General features: G+C 37.1%; 1 protein-coding gene and 1 long non-coding RNA gene across 4 annotated transcripts in view; one reads left to right on the top strand and one right to left on the bottom strand.

Moving 5' to 3' along the window:
• Sos2 (SOS Ras/Rho guanine nucleotide exchange factor 2) overlaps nucleotides 1–19,864 on the top strand; it is a 70,836-nt gene that overhangs the window by 13,813 nt on the left and 37,159 nt on the right. For all 3 annotated transcript variants that reach the window (XM_048362616.1, XM_048362617.1, XM_048362618.1), the window contains exons 3-8: nucleotides 206–337; nucleotides 2,655–2,819; nucleotides 6,285–6,488; nucleotides 7,309–7,452; nucleotides 10,192–10,302; nucleotides 12,678–12,776. In XM_048362616.1, the coding sequence (XP_048218573.1) occupies nucleotides 206–337; nucleotides 2,655–2,819; nucleotides 6,285–6,488; nucleotides 7,309–7,452; nucleotides 10,192–10,302; nucleotides 12,678–12,776 (855 nt within the window). The remainder of the gene's footprint in view (nucleotides 1–205; nucleotides 338–2,654; nucleotides 2,820–6,284; nucleotides 6,489–7,308; nucleotides 7,453–10,191; nucleotides 10,303–12,677; nucleotides 12,777–19,864) is intronic.
• On the bottom strand, nucleotides 3,400–18,715 carry LOC125363429. Its single transcript, XR_007213230.1, has 3 exons — nucleotides 18,372–18,715; nucleotides 9,061–9,063; nucleotides 3,400–3,434 (listed from the first exon to the last, which is right to left on the bottom strand). It is a non-coding gene; the product is annotated as an uncharacterized LOC125363429 (long non-coding RNA).

The following is a 19,864-nucleotide window of genomic DNA, read 5'->3' as shown; positions in this document are numbered from 1 at the left end:
AATGTCAGGAATAGAGCTGTGGCCCATTGGTAGAACTCTAGACTTGAACAATAACAAAAAGCTTCAGGGACAGTATCCAGGCCCAGAGCTTGAGCCCCAGGATCAGCGTACACACACACGCACGATAGTGATAAAGTTAAATTTAGTATGAGTTTTCTATTTATGAGCTGTTATTAATAATGCAATGGTCCTGTGCTCTGAACAGGAACGAGTCCAAAAGACCTTCCCTCATCCAATTGATAAGTGGGCTATTGCTGATGCACAATCTGCCATAGAGAAAAGAAAACGAAGAAATCCTCTTTTACTGCCTGTAGACAAAATCCATCCTTCATTGAAGGTAATATAAGATGAGATATTGCAAAAATTCTTTGTAATATGTAATACTTTATATAGTATTGGAGCATTTATGTAGTTGGTGTGGTCTGTTGTATATCTGCCCTCTTATGTATATTCTTTTACATGTACATATACACACAAGCAAAAATGTACTCTGCTGAGATAGTTTGCCTTTCAAATAATCAGGGCAAATTATCATTACAAATTGTGGCATCTTGGTGGCATCTGCCAATGACTACTACTTCTGACTGGTTGCTATATAGTAGACTTAGAATTTTCAGTCATTTGTTGTTGAAAAAAACTAATGTCAAAAGCTACTGTGAGTTCAGAACTCTTTTAAAATTATCTGTAATACAGATTTTTTGTATATTGAATAAGTAGACTAGATAATATTTCATGGTGAGCTTTTTTTCCCCTCTGAATTATTGTGCTGGTATTGGACTTTAAACTTGGGGCATGGACACTGTCCTTGAGCTCTTTTGCTCAAGGCTAGCACTCTACCACTTGAGCCACAGCTCCATTTCTGGCTTTTTGTGATTAATTGGAGTTGAGTCTCCCAGACTTTTCCTGCCTGGGCTGGCTTCCAAACACAATCCTCAACTCTCAGCCTATTAGGTAATTAGGATAATAGGTATGAGTCACCAATGCCCAAATGATAGTATTTTAATCTATGAAGTATATTTGATTGTACATGGATTTGGAGACCCTTTTGTAGCAATTTCAAGAATTCTCTACCTCTCCCCTATGTAATCCTCTCCTCCAAATGAAACTAGTTTAAATAAAGCAAGATTCTTGAAGAAAGGAGATATTAATGATGTTTAGCCAAGGTTTGCTAGAATCAACTATTCTTGTAAACTTATTAGATCTTAAAAATAGAAGCCTGTCAACAACAAATGCTGGAGGGGATGCGGAGAAAGAGGAACCCTTCTCCACTGTTGGTGGGAGTGTAAACTAGTACAACTACACTGGTCTCCAGTATGGAGGTTCCTCAAAAAACTTAGCATAGACATACACTGTGACCCAGCCATACCACTCCTAGGCATCTATCCTGAACAACAGGATCCACGATACCACAAAGATACCTGTGCATCCATGTTTATCGCTGCACAAGTCACAATAGCCAAAATATGGAAACAACCCAGATGCCCCACTACAGATGAATGGATCTAAAAAATGTGGTACCTGTACACAGTGGAATACTACGCAGGGATTAGAAATGATAAAATAATGGCATTCGCAGGGAGATGGTCAGATCTTGAACAAATAATGTTGAGTAAGACAAGCCTAGAGCACAGAGAACAAAGGCACATGGTCTCCCTGGTATGTGGTTGTTGGGGGGCGGGGGTGGAGAATAGTAGAGACCATGTCTGTAAAATAACAAACTTCTTTTGAAATGATATTTCCACATGTTTTGGTCAGCGACTTTACATTATGTCTCTAAAACCAAACAATTACTAAATAAACATAAAAAGGTCTAGGATAGACCTATCAGAGGATCACAATAGCTCAACAGCTATGTACATATGATTATATAAGATGAGGCTAAGCAAAATGAACTCCAAAGGATGGAAATAGGAGGATTTTATTGTTGTTACATTTAATGTACTAGGTGAATTTCCTTTGGTGTACCCCATGTGGTCACTGTATATGATTTTGGTACACTGGATATTGTATATATGTTTATTTGAACTAGGGAAGGGAAAGAAAAATGAGGGAGGGTGTAACAAATAAGACAAGAAATGTACTCACTACATTATTATGTAACTGTATCCCCTCTTAAATTAAAAAAAAATAGAAGCCTGTAATTCTCAGATCAAAAACTAATTTTATATCTTGTGCTTTCTATAAGTTGAGACATTTGCTTTATAGAAAGTTATTTATAAGCAAGGGGCTGGGGATATTGCTTAGTGGTAGAGTGCTTGCCTCACATACATAAAGCCCTGCGTTTGATTCCTCAGCACCACATATATATGAAAAGCCAGAAGTGGCGCTGTGACTCAAGAGGTAGAGTGCTAGCCTCTAACAAAAAAAAGGCAGGGACAGTGCTCAGGCCCTGAGTCAAAGCCCCAGGACTGGCAAAAAAAAAAAAAGAAAGAAAGAAAGAAAGAAAAAGTTATTTATAAGCAAGATGTTAAAGAGGAATTTATTTTCTTTTAGTTCTGAGGATTTAATGTGGGATCTTTTGAATATATGTATTTTGCCACTGAGATAAATTCTTCCCTTCCAATCACCCCTTTCTTTTTTAGAATTTCTAAAGTTATTTAGCTAGTACTTGACAGTGCTGTTTTAAAAACTCAAATTGTTTCTTTTTTCCACAGGAAGTTTTGGGGTATAAAGTGGACTATCATGTGTCCCTATATATTGTGGCTGTACTAGAGTATATCTCAGCAGACATTTTGAAATTGGCTGGTAATTATGTTTTTAATATCCGACATTATGAAATATCTCAACAGGACATTAAAGTGTCAATGTGTGCAGATAAGGTAAGTAAGTTTAAAAGTCATTTAAATTTGATTTGATAGTAGCAACTGAACATCTTTTCTCGTGTGTGTGTGTGTGTGTGTGTGTGTGTGTGTGTGTGTGTGTGTGTGTGTTGCGGGCTTGAAGTTAAGGCCTGGGCACTGTCCCAGAGCCTCTTTGTGTTCAAGGCTGGCACTCCTTACCACTTGAACCACAGCGCCACCTCTAGTTTTTGAGTAGCTTATTGGAGATAAGAGTCTCACAGAGACTTTTCTGTTGGTTTCAAACCATGATCCTCAGATCTCAGCCTCCCGAGTAGCTAGGATTACAGGTGTGAGACATTGGCTCCTGGCTCCTGATAGTGTCATAGACTTTCTTCTCCAGGCTAGTGTCAAACCATGATTCAGATTTCAGTCTCCTAAACAGTTAGAATATAATCATGAGCCACTGGCACTTGGTTCCTCTCTCTCTCTCTCTCTCTCTCTCTCTCTCTCTCTCTCTATATATATATATATATATATATATTTTTTTTTTTTTTTCCCCCACATCCTGGGGTTTGAACTCAGAGCTTACACTTGAACCACAGCGCCACTTCCAGCTTTTCTTTTTTTTGTAATACTGAGGAATCGAACCCAGGGCTTCATGCATGCTGGCAAGCACTCTACCACTAAGCCACATTTCTAGCCTTAAAATTTAAAAAAAAAAATTGCTTGTTTTGGTTGATGTCAGGGCCTGAGTGCTGTCCTTGATTGAGCCTTTTTGCTCAAGGCCAGTGCTCTACCACTTGAACCACAGCTCTACTTCTAGCTTCCAATGGTTAATAGGAACTGATAGTCTCATAGACTTTCTTCTCCAGGCTAGTGTCAAACCATGATTCTCAGATTTCAGTCTCCTAAACAGCTAGAATATAAGCATGAGCCACTAGCACTTGGTTCCTCTATATTTTATTCATTTATCTTAGATTCATTTTTCTATGGTACCTGGGAATTGAACACAAGACCTTACATATGTCAGGCAGTGTTCTGCCATCCAGAGCCCACTGAACTATACCTTTAAGCCCCTTTAGTCTTTTAAATATTTTTTTATATCATTTGGAACACGGTATTCATTAATAAATACAGTAAAATAGGTAGAATTTACCTCAAGGGTCATCTAGGACTGTGTCCTGCAATGTTTGTTTCCTCAGTCCTTGTCCGCAGGACCCTCAGAAGTTGTAGGAATAGGTAAGTGTAGACTCAAGACCCAGCTTCTTCTCCACATTCAATTGTGCAATGTGGCTGTACAGGAGAGCCCTATGTTCCTTTATGCCATTTGGACAGAGTACCTCTTGGTCAATCTTCTAAAAATCTATAATTGTATTAGGAAGTTTTTTTATTCCTGATATTGGAAGACAGAAAAAATACTGGCTTTACAAAGTAACCATAATTCTAGTTTTTTTGCCATCCTGGGGTTTGAACTCAGAGCCTTATGTCTGCTGGGAAGGTGCTCTGCCACTTGAGCCATGTCTCTAATCCTTTTTTTTCCTTTCATTGGTTTTTTTTTTAATATATAAGGTTTTGATGTTTTTGTACATTATGGTCCCAGACTGCCTCCCTATGCCTATCACGTAGATGGGCTCACAGATATGTGCCCCATGCCTGGCCTGGTATGTTTGTTCAGACAGAGTCTGCTAACTTTTTGTCCAGGCTGGCCTTGGACTTCTGCTCTCCTGATCTCTGCTTCCCAAGAGATGGAATTACAGATATCATGGTGCCTGGTATCTAAGCTTTAGTATATATGATAGTATATATGTGGGGGGTATCTCTTTTTCTATCAAAAAACCCCCACCTTTTATGACCTTGACACTTTTGAGGATTACAGGTTAGTTACTGTGTAGAATGTTCTTCAATTTAGATTTTTCTGGTGTTATCTGTTTTGATTAGAATCAGATTATATTCTCTAGAAGGAATATTAGAGATGTGCTGTGTTTTCATTCCATTTTCTCATGTAGCACACAGAGCATAGTTTGATTGTTTTGTTAGTGGTGGTGTTTATTTTGGTTACTTCATTAAGGGGGTTGCTTGATAGGGTTCTTTCTATAAATTGTTTTTTTTCCCTTTTGTAGTTAATAATATTTTGTGGACTATTTTGAGGCTGTGTATCTTATTCTTCATCACACTTCTAATTTACTTGTTCTTTTTTTATGAACTCATTCATACTTACTTATTTTACTCAGTGGACCATAATCTTAAAAAAAACTTCATAATTTATTTAGATGTTCAGATTGTCTCATATTTGATCAAATCATTGTGTAATTGTGCAAAGGGTTTTCAGTTTGTGTCAGTTTACGAGTACACTGCATCTTGATCAGTATCACCCCTTCCATCATTTGCGTACATGTCTCAATCCCATCCATCTCCCTCAAGTTACATGGTTCCATTTTCACATATATACATTGAATATATATATACATTGTCCGCCCCTTTCTCCATTTGCCTACCCATCCTTCCCTTAATCCTCCATTGACAAAACCTGTCTCAGCTTCTTGGTATTCTTTTTTTTTTGCCAGTCCTGGGACTTGAGCTCAGGGTCTGGGCATTGTCCTTGAGCTTCTTTTTGCTCAAAGCTAGCAGCCTACCCCTTCAGCCACAGCACCACTTCCAGCCTTTTCTGTTTATGTGGTACTGAAGAATTGAACCCAGGGCTTCATGCATGCTAGGCAAGCACTCTACCACTAAAGCCACATTCTCAGTCCCTTGGTATTTATTTTGTTAAACTGTTTGTTAGTTGTCCAGAGGAGTTACACTATTGGACTCTTATTGAGTATACCACAATTTAATCAATTTGTGTATATGTATGCATATGACCCTTCATATGTTTCACATGTGTTTATTGTTTAGATCTAACCTCCACAAATGGAACATGTGCCATTTGTCTTATCGGAGCCTGACTTACTTCAGCTTCTTTCCTTCCTTCCTTCCTTCCTTCCTTCCTTCCTTCCTTCCTTCCTTCCTTCCTTCCTTCCTTCCTTCCTTCCTCCCCTCCCCTTCCCTCCCTTCCCTTCCCTTTCCTTCCCTTCTTTCCCTTCCTTCCCTTCCCTTCCCTTCCTTCCCTCCCTTCTCTTCCTTCCTTCCCTCCTTTCTCTTCCTTCCCTTCCTCCTTCCCTCCATCCTTCCCTACCTCCCTTTCTGCCCCTTACTCCCCTTTACTCCTTCCCCTGAGCTGGGATCCTCAGATCTCAGCCTCCTGAGGAGCTAGGATTACAGGTGTGAGCCACTGGCACCTGGCCAAAAATACATCTTTATTTTGCTTTATCCAGTTTTATTTAATATTTATACCTTCTCTTTTACATTTTTCTTGTTTTTTAATTTTTCTAACACAAATTTGCCTCTAGTACTTATTTGATAATGTCTTAATAAATGTCTTAAAGATGACTTTATGAAAGGGAAAATACAAAATATAAATATAAAAGGGAAATAACTTGTACATTCATGATTTATATTTCTCAGGTCTTGATGGATATGTTTGACCAGGATGACATAGGTTTGGTTTCTCTGTGTGAAGATGAACCTAGTTCTTCAGGTGAATTAAACTACTATGACCTTGTGAGGACTGAAATTGCAGAAGAAAGACAGTATCTACGGGAGTTAAATATGATCATAAAAGTATTTCGAGAGGCCTTTCTATCTGACAGAAACTTGTTTAAGCCTTCTGTGAGTATTTTTGGGGGTTTGAAGTTCTGTATACCCCTAGAAAGCAGCTTAAAAATCATCTGTACTAGTCTTATTTACTAGCATATGAAAATAATCTTTTACATATTTGTGGATTTCATATGTGAGTTATAGAGTATAACAAGTGTAATGACAATTAAACTAGACACAGAATTAGAAGGGGGATTTACACTGGCATGACAGCTTTTTCCGCACAGTGTATGATATTTAGTAGTTCATTTAGAGATAATGAAAAGAAATATCTATGTTTTTACCTGTCTTTTGGTAATTACTTTTAAAGCTGTAAAGTTTTAACAGTGTAATTTTTAAAATTTTTAAATTTTTATTTAATTTTATTTTTTTACCTATCCTGGGACTTCACATCTGGGCCTGGGTGCTATTCCTGAGATTTTTTTCACTCAAGGCTATCATTCTGCCATTTGAGCCACAGCTCCACTTCTGGCTTTTTTGATGGCTAATTGGAGATAAGTGTCTCATAGACTTTCTTGCCAGGGCTGGCAAGAACCCTGTGGCAAGAACTGTGATCCTCAGGTCTTAGCCTCCTGAGTACAAGTGTGAACCACAAGCTCCCAGCTTCCTTAGCTAGTTTTAAAACATTCTCTATGTAAAGGTTTTCTTATAATTTATGAAAAAAGCTATATAGAATTTATATTTTCCAGTATGTTTGTGGTCTGTAACCCAGGAGATCTCACTATTCCTTGAGTGATAATACATCCTTAACACTTTCATTCTATTTCTATTTAGCAATTTTTAGGTGCAATTCTCAACCTGAAATGCCTTTACTTTCCTGTTTCTTTTTCAGGATATTGAAAAGATTTTCAGTAACATTTTAGATATACATGAACTGACAGTGAAACTTTTAGGTTTGATTGAAGACACAGTTGAAATGACTGATGAAAGTAGTCCTCATCCCTTAGCTGGCAGCTGTTTTGAAGATTTAGCAGAGGTAAGTTTGTAACATTACTTTAAATTCTCATTAAATGTCTAATTTCTATATTGAGAAATTTTGTAAAGTATTCTTTGTAATAAATTAGAAGAAACTGCTGGCTATTATTCAAATTTAATTAATAACAAGCTTAAATTACATTGTTTATATTTTTAGTTTATATTTTTATTTTTGGACTTTCCTGCCTGGGCTGGCTTTGAACTGTGATCCTCAGATCTCAGCCTCCCTAGTAGCTAGGATTACTGGAGTGAGCCACCAGCACCTGGCTTCCTGGCTTGTTATTGAAATAGAATCTTGCTAACTTTTACCAGAACTGCCTTGAACTATGATTCTCCTATGTCTGCCTCCCAACTAGCTAGAATTATAGGCATGTGCCACCATGACCAGCTCACAGTTGTCTCTTCTCTTCTCTTCTTTCTCTCTCTCTCTTTCTTTCTTTCTTTCTTCTTTCTTTCTTTCTTACTTTCTTTCTTTCTTACTTCTTTCTTTCTTTCTCACGCCGCTTCTGGCCGTTTTCTGTATATGTGGTGCTGGGGAATCGAACCTAGGGCCTCGTGTATCCGAGGCAGGCACTCTTGCCACTAGGCTATATCCCCAACCCCCCTCCCTTCTTTTGCCAGTCCTGGCACTTGGAACTCAGGACCTGAGCACTGTCCCTGGCTTCTTTTGCTCAAAGCTAGCATTCTACTTCTGGAGCCGCAATGCTACTTCCGTCCTTTTCTATTTATATGATACTGATGAATCAAACCCAGGGCTTCATACATGCTGGGCAAGCACTCTACCGCTAAGCCACACCCAGTCCCCAGCTCACAGTCTTTAAGTATAAAAATACTACTATGCATAAGATGGTAGATCCCCCACCATTTTATTATAAACACCACAATAGACACATTTTTTTACTATGCCTTTGTAGTCTAACAATTTTCAGAATGTATTCCATTGAGTGAAATTATCGTATTAAAGATTAAGTACATTTTCAGAACCTTAAAACATGTTTCCAAATTTACATCAGATACATTCCAGTGTATTTAAGTTGTATTTCTTCACTGATTGTGAGTATTATCCCACTTATTTTTGCCAGTTTAATGAGAAAAAAAATCTTTCCTCCATACATCACCTTTATAACAAAAATTATTTTAAAAATCTATTATTATTTTGGTGTTAACTGGGATTTGAACTCAGTGGCTTCTTATGCTCTCTAGGTGAGTAGGTACTCTACTTTCTTGAGCCATTCAACTATCAGTTTTGCTTTAATTATTTCTTGAATAGGTTTTTTTTATTTTTTTTTGTCCAAGCCAGTCTGGATCATGGTCCTCTTATTTATGTTTCCATTATAGCTGGGATGACAGTGTTGTTGTTGTTGTTATTTTTCTTTGAATTGACGGCCTTCTGCTTGGTAGGCAGGTCCTCTGTTACTTAAGCTATGTCTCCAGGCTCCAGGTTTTTATTGATTAATGTAGGATCTCATGAACTTTTTATCTGTTAACCTCAAATGGTAATCTTCCCAATTTTAGCCTCCCAAGTGGCTAAAATTGCAAGAGTATGTCACCACACTTGGCTTTATTCTTTTCTAACTTTGGTTTTGAGTTTCCAAATGATGATATTAACCATCTTTAGATACTCATTAGCTGTTTTTTTTTCCCCCTTTAGAAAATAGGGCTGTGTGAGCTTGGAATGTAGCTTAGCAGTAGAGTGCTTGCCTAGCATGCATGAAGACCTGGGTTTGATTCCTCAGCATCACATACACAGAAAAGCTGGAAGTGGTGCTGTGGCTCAAGTGGTAGAGTGCTAGCTTTGAACAAAAAGAAGCCAGGGATAATGCTTAGGCCTTGAGTTTAAACCCCAGGATTGGCAAAGAAAAAAATACAAAGAAAAGAAAACAGGGTTGTGAAAGTGCTGTCTTTAGGTTTCACATATTAAAAAATTACCTAATTTAATCATCTCTGCCTATATTTTTGTGAAAATACACATCACTTTCATTATGCCCATTTTGTTACTTAGCATAGCATTCACAATATTCTTGTTTTAGCCTTCCAGATGCTAGGATTACAGAACCACCATATCCATTCAGCCTCGGTTCTTAGTAGAATGTTTTTATATTATCATATTACATTTGTGACCTCTTGTTTATTTTGATACTCTACCACTTGAGTCATGCCTCAAGTCCAGCCTTTTTGCCCACTAATTAAAGATAGTCTTGTGGACTTTTATTCCCCTACTGGCTTCCGACCATGATCTTTAGCTCTCAGTGTCCTGAGTAAGTAGGATTACAGGTGTTAGCTACTGGTACCTGGCTCTGAATTGCTTATTTTTAGAATAGATTCTTTGTCTATGCCCAGACGGACCTGGACTGTGATCTTCTATTTGTACTTTGTGCATAGCTTTGATGACAGGTACGTATCATCGTGCCCAAACACTGGTTGAGATAGAATCTCAGGATCTTTTTTGTCTGAGCTGGCCTTGAACTGAGATATTCCAATCTCCACCTCCCAAGTAGCTAGGATTATAGCTTGAACTGTACCTTGCTAAGACTTGTCTTCTTTTGCTCAAAGTCCATGCCTTCAGTTTTAAAAAATTCATCAGTTGCAGCCCTAATTATTATTTGTCCCTGAAAAATAGAGTACAAAAAGTGATAACACCCAGTTGAGGACTTTAGTAAAAACTTTCTATTAAATATTGTATCATATTAGTAGAAAAGATGTTCTTAAACCTAACACATTTTCAATTTTTTAAAAATAGGAACAAGCATTTGATCCATATGAGACATTATCACAGGACATTCTTTCACCTGAGTTTAATGAGCACTTCAGTAAATTGATGGCTAAGCCTGCAGTTGCTTTATACTTTCAGGTAACTTAAATTCAATGTGCTTATAAAAAAAAAAGATGTAATAAAACAAGTAAGGAAATAGTCTATCATTATTTAAGTGTTTCTAATCCAGCATTCTTCTATAAAGCAAGTGAGAAAATAGTTTATCAATTCTTTAAGTCCTAGTAATTCTAACCTAATTTTAGATTGTCTTCTGTTTTCTGTCTTGATTTCTTTTGATCTAGTCTTAATGAACAACATCACAAATACTGGATAATCAAAAGAATCTGACAGACATATATATATATATACATATGTATATACACATATATATATGAAGCTACCTCAATATCATTTATAGTAAGAAGATTTGGAAAAATCATAAAAAGTTGTGAATAGGCTCCTATATACACAGCTACTTTTCTAACAGACTTACAATTTAAAGAAGATAAAAACCATATTGAGGGCTGGGGATATGGCCTAGTGGCTAGAGTACCTGCCTCGTATTCATGAGGCCCTGGGCTCGATTCCCCAACACCACATATACAGAAAATGGCCAGAAGTGGCACTGTGGCTCAAGTGGCACAGTGCTAGCCTTGAGCAAAAAGAAGCCAGGGACAGTGCTCAAGCCCTGAGTCCAAGCCCCAGGACTGGCCAAAAAAAAAAAAACCCATATTGAGGACTGGGAATATGGCCTTGTGGCAAGAGTGCTTGCCTCGTATATGTGAAGCCCTGGGTTCGATTCCCTAGCACCACATATAGAAAACGGCCAGAAGTGGCACTGTGGCTCAAGTGGCAGAGTGCTATCCTTGAGCAAAAAGAAGCCAGGGGCAGTGCTCAGGCCCTGAGTTGAAGGCCCAGGACTTGCCCCAAAAAAACAGAAAACAAAACCAACCATATTGAGGGAGAGTATGTAGGTTACTTGGCTCTGTAAGGCAGTTTGATAAAATAAAAATAGAGAGAGACAAATACAATTTTTGTAATTTTGTCCCCACTTACAAAGCAAAGGTCTATTAGCATAGGTGATGTTTGAGCACTCACTAACTTTGTAGACTTCTGCATCTAAATTGACTCTTCTCAGTATAGGAGTACTATTCTAAAGTATGCAAACAAACAAACCTGACTTCAGTATAGCTACTCCACCTTTACATTTTTCACATTGTAGTCAGGTATTTTCTTATTTTTCCCATTTCTATATGTATGCTCATTTTACATTTTTTCCAACTTCTTTTGTACATTATCCCTTGCCAAATTGAATGTTCTGTTATATACTGATTGAAGGTGTAAAAACTTTCAGGGCATCAACCAGAAAAATAATAAAAGGACAAAAAATATTACTCCTGAGACTTCATTGAGTACAAAGTAATTCAAAAGAAAGGTGTGAGGTGATTATGGGAAAAGAGAAAAAAATAACAATGAAAATATTATTGGTAGTGAAATGTTGTATTTGCCTGTCTAGTCATAAATCTCTGTCTACCTGATAAGATGTCAGATACTTTATTGTAAGAGTGAATATTTACTTTGTAAACAATAACTTCATTTGAAATAAAGGAGAGAAGACATTTGTAAAGTTATCCTACCTGGATATATTATGATAGAAACAGTTCTAAGGTCTTCTAGATGCTTGTATTCCATAGACCATGACATTAGTGTATTTATTTGAATTAAAGAATGAAGACAAGCTTCCTGACAAAGTAAATATGTATTTGTCTCTGGAAATTGGTTTTGTCAGTTGTTCCGTAACAAGCATTCTTTTTTTGTTGTCGGTCTCGGGGCTTGAACTCAGGGTCTGGCCTTTGTCCCAGAGCCTTTCTGTGCTAGGCTCTACTACTTGAATCTCACAGACTTTCCTGCCCAGGCTAGCTTCAAACCATGATCCTCAGATCTCAGCCTCTGAGTAGCCACTGGTGCCCGGCCATAACAAGCACTTTTTTTAAGTAATCTAAATGTGAAACTACCCATTCATTAATGAACTACATTTGAGTCACATTTGCAGGCATCCTTTGTAAATATTAAGCCTAGAACATTCAACCTCTTGAGTGCTAGGCTTTACAAGCAAGCCTGTGTAAACTTAAAATATTTTTGATGGCAACACAAAAAAGTATAGCAGAGTAAGTAGCTGTTCAAAGTTCCTTTAGAGTATGTGGCAGCCTAAATTTTTGTAGAAGTCTATGTGAAAATTATTTAGCCATATAAGATATGAGAAAAGGTACATATTTATCTAATTACTTAAACGTGGAAAGAAGGAGGGAGGAAATTCTGACTTAGAGTCTTCAATTTCAGTATAAGGAATGCTTCCTATTATGGCTTTACCAAATCTATATCTTGTTTTTTTTTTTTAAATCTACTTCTGCTGGGTACTATAGTTCTGTGTCCATGACATCAGACAAATATTATGTCATCTTTTTGCATTTCAGTCCATTGCTGATGGCTTTAAGGAGGCAGTTCGTTACGTTCTTCCACGACTTATGTTGGTGCCAGTGTATCATTGTTGGCATTATTTTGAATTGCTCAAGGTAAGGTAAAGGCTTTCTAAGACAAAAGTACTTGAGTTTCTGAGGCCTAAAGTACTTAAGATTTTTTTTTTCAGTTGTGGGGCTTGTACACAGGACCTCAAGGCTTGCACTGTACCACTTGAGCCACAACACCACTGGGGGCTAATTGGAGATTAGAGTCTCACGGACTTTTCTTCCCGTGCTGGCTTTGAACTTTGATCCTCAGGTCTCAACTTCCTAAGTAACTAGGATTACAAGTGTGAGCACCAGTACCGGGAAAGATGGCAAAATTTTTAACATCTTTCAAACATCTTGATAAAATCCTGTATATTTGACTTACCTGAAGATAATTCCCATCCAAGTAGATAAAGGGAAATTATTTGTCATTTCATAACAAGGGAAATTACCAACATAATAAAAAGAGTTTGTCTTCCTTTTTTAAAAAAATTAATTTATTTTATTGTTATTATAGTGGCGATATACAGTGAGGTTACATTTACATGTGTCAGGTAGTAAGTACATTTCCTTTCATACAGTGTCATCTGTTCACTCATTCTTTCCCATTGTTCTTATATTTTTTTTCACTTTGGTCTTTTGGTTTTTTGATATAAGGTCTCTCTATGTAGCCCAGGCTAGCCTCAAATTCATGAACTTCTGCCTCAGCCTCCCAAATGTTGGGAAAATAAATGTGCATTACTATGCCCCGCCTTTTAAAACTTAATATTTGGAGACCCATTACCAGTTATCAAATCTTGATTTATACAAACAATAAGTGTGCATGATAGTACTTTGAATTTCCATTCTGTTTTAACATAATGAGAAAATAATTTTTGAAGTCATTATATACTCCCTCTTTCTTAGTTTAGACCAAGAAACACATAAAAAAGTGTGTACATGTAGCTCTCTGTGTGAATATATATGCAAAACACACACACACACACATACCTGATCAAGATAAATTACTCTGACCATGGTGACACATACCTGCAATGCCAGGTACTCAGAAAGTAGAGGCAAAAGAATGGCAATTCAAGGCCAGTCTGGGCAAAAAGTTAAGGAAGGAGACCAGATCTCAAAAATAACGGGCTGGGCACTGGTGCTGTTGCCTATAATCCTGACTACTCAGGAGGTTGAGATCTGAGGATCGTGGTTCAAAACTAGCTTGGGCTAAGCAGCCAAAAGCTGAAAGTAGAGTTGTGCTAGTCTTGAGCAGAAGAGCTCAGGACAGCACCCAGGCCCGGAGTTCAAGGCCCAGGAATGGCATAAACAACAACAAATGCTCCAAATACCCAGAACTGGAGTTTAGTCAATAAGTTGTATGTATAGGAAAAGGCCACAGGAATGGAGGGAGGGAGGATGAGCAAATATTGGCACTGTATTCAGTGTACATATATAAAAAATGAACTCCACAAGTTGAACAAGAAATGTGCTCACTGCCTTCCATACAAAACTATAACCCCTCTGTACTTTACTTTGACAATAAAGGGAAAAAATTTAAATAAAACTCCTTTGCTTATTTGTTTTGTTTTTGTTGACAGTCCTGGGGCGTGGACTCAGGGCCTGAGCACTGTCCCTGGCTTCTTTTTGCTCAAGGCTAGCACTCCACCACTGAGCCACAGCGCCACTTCTGGCTTTTATCTATATATGTGGTGCTGAGGAGTCGAACCCAGGGCTTCATGTATACGAGGCGAGCACTTTACCACTAGGCCATATTCCCAGCCCCTAAATAAAACTCCTGAGTTAAAAAAAAAAAAAAAAAAAAAGAACTCTGTAACTTGAGGGTAGCAAGGGGGTGCTGGGGGGAAGGGAATGGGTGAGAATGCTTGTGACTTCTCACCTACTTGCTACAACTGTGGAAAGCTGTGCCTACTCTTACAGAGACCCTACCTTTCCTGGCAGAAACTTCATCTTGCCGCTGCAGTTGTGGGATAATCTCAGAGCTAATTTTCCCCAAGCAGTAGAGATTTGATACTTGAAGTGTTCATTTAGTCGTATTGTTGACTTTTATAGGTCAGGTTAAGAATTTAGGCTCCATTGACATATTTAAAGTTAGTCTATACAAAATGCATTTGAAACCCCAGACTTAACTGAATGATTCTTCAGCACAGTTCAGATATTTACATTTCGATATACATTTTGAAGTGTGGGGGTGGGAGCTTAAAGATGAATTAGACCATCATAATCAATGTTGGTAAATAATATAAGATGTGAGACTAATGATCGGGCTTCTAAGAAGACACTGACATCTAAAAATATTATCAAGAATCCATGTGCATGCCAGTGGCTGTTTATATATTCTCCTATAGTCTTTTTTATGAGTTGTTTATGGATTTATTAGTCTCTCTTGAAAATAATACACATGAAGTCAAGTTGTTCTGTCTGGGCAGGAAATTTAATAAGCTCTAATATCACACATGTAATAAGACTCTACAAAAAATTATTCTTGAGGTACTGTTTATTGGAAATCACCAAACCATTTTCTTGCCTAGATGCCTACAATATATGCCTAGAGTTTTTCTGACATTACCAATTGATAAATGGACAAAATCTTAAACAGGCTGTCTAAAACAATTTGTTGGCATCCTAGAGGAAAGGTATGAAATAATCAAGGATAAATTTACTTTATTTCTGAATAGCAGTAAAAAGATTGAATAAAATTTTACTGTGTAAGATGTATTAGAATTGTACTTTAAAGGGGGAAACAGGCAAAAATATTAAAATGTTAGCTGTAGGTAGTGAAAATCATGAGCAGTGATGTAGAGAAATCCTGCATCTTTTACATACCCCACTTCGTCTTGGTAACTATTCATGCCTTTTAATGATCAAAGAAATGAAAAATGCTCATTTATCATTTCTGATGCTTGTCTAAAGACAACACATGCTTATTTCTAGTTGCTTTAATCCCTCAAAGAATGAATAACAAAGCACCCATCAGACCAATGAAGTTATAAGCCTCAGACTCTTGTCAGCAACAAGAACAAATAGAAATATGGAAAGGAAAGATAAGCCACAGAAGATACTTAAAATGACAAAAGATTTGAAAACTCTACAAAGGACATTACCGAAAAGGCCAGTAAACATATATTCACATTTATTAGTAATCAGGGCCTGGGCACTGTTCCTAAACTTTTTTGCCCAAGTCTAGCACTCTGCCACTTTGAACCACAGCTCCACTTCTGGTTTTCTGGTGGTTAATTGGAGATGCAAGCCTCATTGACTTTTCTGCCTGGGCTGGCTTTGAACCATGATCCTCAGTTCTCAGCTGCCTGAGTAGCTAGGATTGCAGGTGTGAGCCACCAGCGCCCAGCTATAATCATAGGCTCCAATGAGTCATATTCCCCAATGAATTACTAATTCTACTTATATGGGAAAATCTACAGTAAAATTTATTATTGCCAAAAAAGATTTTGTTATTTATGATTTCACATCTGTATTAAACTCCTAGTTCAAGGAAGGAGAGACAGATCCTTAGTTTATTATGGTTTTTTCTGTTTCAAACACAAAGTTAACCATAGTAAACGTGGCATTTTATAGAAACTGAAGAGAAGCTTGGTAATTATTTCAGTGAAGTCTCATAAAGTTAAGGAAATTTTACGCAAAGTATAGATTCTTGATAAGATAAACTTACAGAAAACGGAGAATAATGATAATTGTGTGAGCAAATAATACTTTCTGCTGGGTGCCGGTGGCTCACACCTGTTTTTCTAGCTACTCAGGAGATGGAGATCTGAGGATGGAAGCCAGCCAGGGCAGGAAAGTCCATGAGACTCTTACCTTCAGTTAACCACCAGAGAACCAGAAGTAGTGCTGTGGCTCAGAGGGATAGAACACTAGCCTTGAACAAAAAAGCTCAGGGCCCTAGGCCCTGAGTTCCAAGCCCATAATTGGCATAACAAAAGAAGAAAAAAAAGAATGCATTCTTCAGTCACTTCTGTTTTATAACTTAGTTTAAACATACATTGCAAGGGTATTTGTTCTCTTTGACTTCCAAAATATACTCAGATTTATTGAGTGGTAATTATCCAGTGGTTTTTGTTGTTGTTGTTGTTGTTTTCTGAGGATAGTGGTTTGAAGCCAGCCCAGGAAAGGAAAATCCATGAGACTCTTATCTCAATTAACTACTAAAAATCTGAGAGTAGATGTGGCTCTACATTCCCAGCCCCTGACATTTTCTTATATTTCATTTAGAATTAATTCTCCTTCCTCTGCAAGGATTGAATGGGTAGTGTCACAAATGACTCAGATAATTCAGAGGATGAATGAAGAGGAGAAGAGGGGGAGAATATAGTCAGGATCCCATATATAGTCTACAAAATTAAGAAGAGTGAGAAAAGGAGTAGATAGGAAAGTATTGGTAAACATGTTGAAAGGGGTGACATTAATCAAGATATATTATATTCATAAACTGCTTTGTTAAATGTCAACTCCCTTTACAACTAAAGATAATTTTTTTTTCGGCAAGTCCTGGGGCTTGAACTCAGGACCTGAGCACTGTCCCTGAGCTTCTTTTTGCTCAAGGCTAGCACTCCACCTCTTGAGCCACAGTGCCACTTCTGGCCTTTTCAGTTTATGTGGTGCTGAGGAATTGAACCCAGGGCTTCATGCATGCTAGGCAAGCACCCTACCGCTAAGCCACCTTCTCAGTCACCTTCTCAGCCCAATAATAAAATTTAAAAAAAAATTAGAAGAGAAAATGGCATGCACATACTAACACATTGAATGATCCAGAATGTGACAGTGTTAAAAATTAGTGACCCACACTAGGGGTTACTTATGTTACTTTTGTAACTATTCTGTATTTTGGTATTATTTCAAAAGAAAAAAAAAAAGAGAAAAGCATCATTGGAAAACATCTTTGTGGAACTGAAACATTTTCTAGGTATCCCATAGGTTAAATTCATCAGTTGGGCGAGGAGCGCAGAGGCTGATATGTACAAAGCTATGGAGGCATGAAAGAGTGTGACTCATTTGCACATAGTTTGCTATTTTCTATGTTCTTTATGAAATTTAAAGTATATTGTTCAAATATCTTTGAAATTTATTGCTCTTACTGCAGAAAATGAAGAAATATTTAGCAAATTGCTGAACTAAGGTTATATCCAAAAAGGCCATTGTTTATATATGTCTATTACTGGGAACCCCTATTTTCTATATATACTGACTTTCTTTTTCCCCATGGATATTTGGAAGTGACATGCAGAAGAATTTGTTTGAACAGACTTGAGCTAAGTAGATAGTGGAAATTTGATTTCTCCTCCTCCTCCTCCTCCTCCTCCTCTTCCTCCTCCTCCTCCTCCTCCTCCTCCTCTTCCTCCTCCTCCTCCTCCTCCTCCTCCTCCTCCTCCTCCTCCTCCTCCTCCTCCTCCTCCTCCTCTTCCTCCTGGTCTTCTTCTTCCTCTTCCCCCTCTTCCTCCTTCTCTTTTTCCTCCTCTTCTTCCTCTTCCTCCACTTCCTCCTTTTCCTCCTTCTTCCTTCTTTTTTTTGACCAGTCCTGGGACTTGAACTCAGGACCTGGGCACTGTCCCTGAGCTTCTTTTGCTCAAGGCTAGCACTCTACCACTTGAACCACAGCACCACTTCCAGCTTTTTCTGTTTATTTATACTGAGAAATCAAACCATGCATGCTAGGCAAGCATTCTACCACTAAGCCACATTCCCAGCTCTTCACATTCTTCAGTTGACAAGCAGTTCCCAGTTTGGTAGAATCTCACTGTGATAATTTGGAAAGTTTTGTCAATAAAAACAGTAAGAATAAAAAACTTGCAAGTTAGCATTTTATATTATTAACATCCATCTTTATTTTTAAAATATTTCAGAGTAGCTCTGAGAAGAATATTTTTGTAAGAAATCTTTTAACAAAGCAGAATATGTGCTCTTTGCTAGTTATTTTCACCTTTATATGTCAGAATAAGCACTGGTTCTTTTTTAAGCTTTCAATGACTTTGACTCTGCCCTTTATATTTTTAGTGTTTTATATCTTAACTTCAAATTAAGGTATTACTTCTAATGAAAATCACTAATTTTTATTACAGTCTTTGATAGTAAGACTTCTATGGACATCTTTAAAAAAATAACCATAGGGCTCTGTGTTCCATGTTCTCAAACAATGTCCATCTAATTTCTTGTAAAAGAAGTGAAATCACTGATCAATATCTTTGAGATTGTTCTTGGATTATAAGCAAAATTTAAACATCACAGGATTTCTAGTTAAGCTAAAGATAATAAAGTAGACAGCACCCAGGCCCTGAGTTCAAGCCTCACAACTGACAAAAAATAAGATAATAAAAGATTACTTAAAATTTTTTCTAAAGTGATTGTTTTTTAGTTTTATATAAATACACACTTATATTTTAAAATATATAGTAATTCACGCTGAGCTCATCAAAAGGCTTGAGACATACCAGTAAAATTTTCTAAATCTGAATTTAGTTTTGAATTTTTGAAAATAGATTTTCTCATACTTTAAAAAAGGATTTAGACATTAGAACATATTATCTAATATGAATTATTTATTATAAGGTGAATTTTCCTCCCCTGTGAGAGATGTAAGAGAAATTTTTGGACAAATGAAATAAAGCCAAAGTTTGATGGATTAACAGATCAATTTTAAAACATTACTCTGAGGGTTATTAGCTTCCAGGTTTCTTGATATTTGCTAGAATGATTGAAGTTTATGTTGTAAAAAACTTTAATGGAATCCTTTGTAGATTTTGTTTGCAGACAAGTTAATGACACATTGAAGCCTTAGTTTGTATGCTCAACTCTATAACAAGGATATATAATAATTTCCATATCATTAAGATTTAAGTGTTAAAGAGCATATAATTTGTAAAAGTGTTTTTCTGTATTTTTTTTATTACTGAATGAAAATAACTTGAAGGCTTCATGGGATAGATACTTTAAACATTGTTAAATATCTGACAAGTGTCTCAACAATTTTTTTTTTTTTTTTTGGTTACGGGGCTTGAACTCTGGGCCTGGGTACTGTCCCTGAGCTCTTTAGCTTAAAACTAGTGCTGTAACTTTGAGCCACAGTGCCACTTCCAGTTTTGTGTCATTAATTGGAGTTAAGAATCTCATGGACTTTCCTGCCTGGGTTGGCTTTGAAC

The sequence above is a fragment of the Perognathus longimembris genome, chromosome 14, assembly GCF_023159225.1.
Source record: "Perognathus longimembris pacificus isolate PPM17 chromosome 14, ASM2315922v1, whole genome shotgun sequence".
Lineage (NCBI taxonomy): Eukaryota > Metazoa > Chordata > Mammalia > Rodentia > Heteromyidae > Perognathus > Perognathus longimembris.
This window is presented reverse-complemented; position numbering and strand designations above follow the sequence as displayed.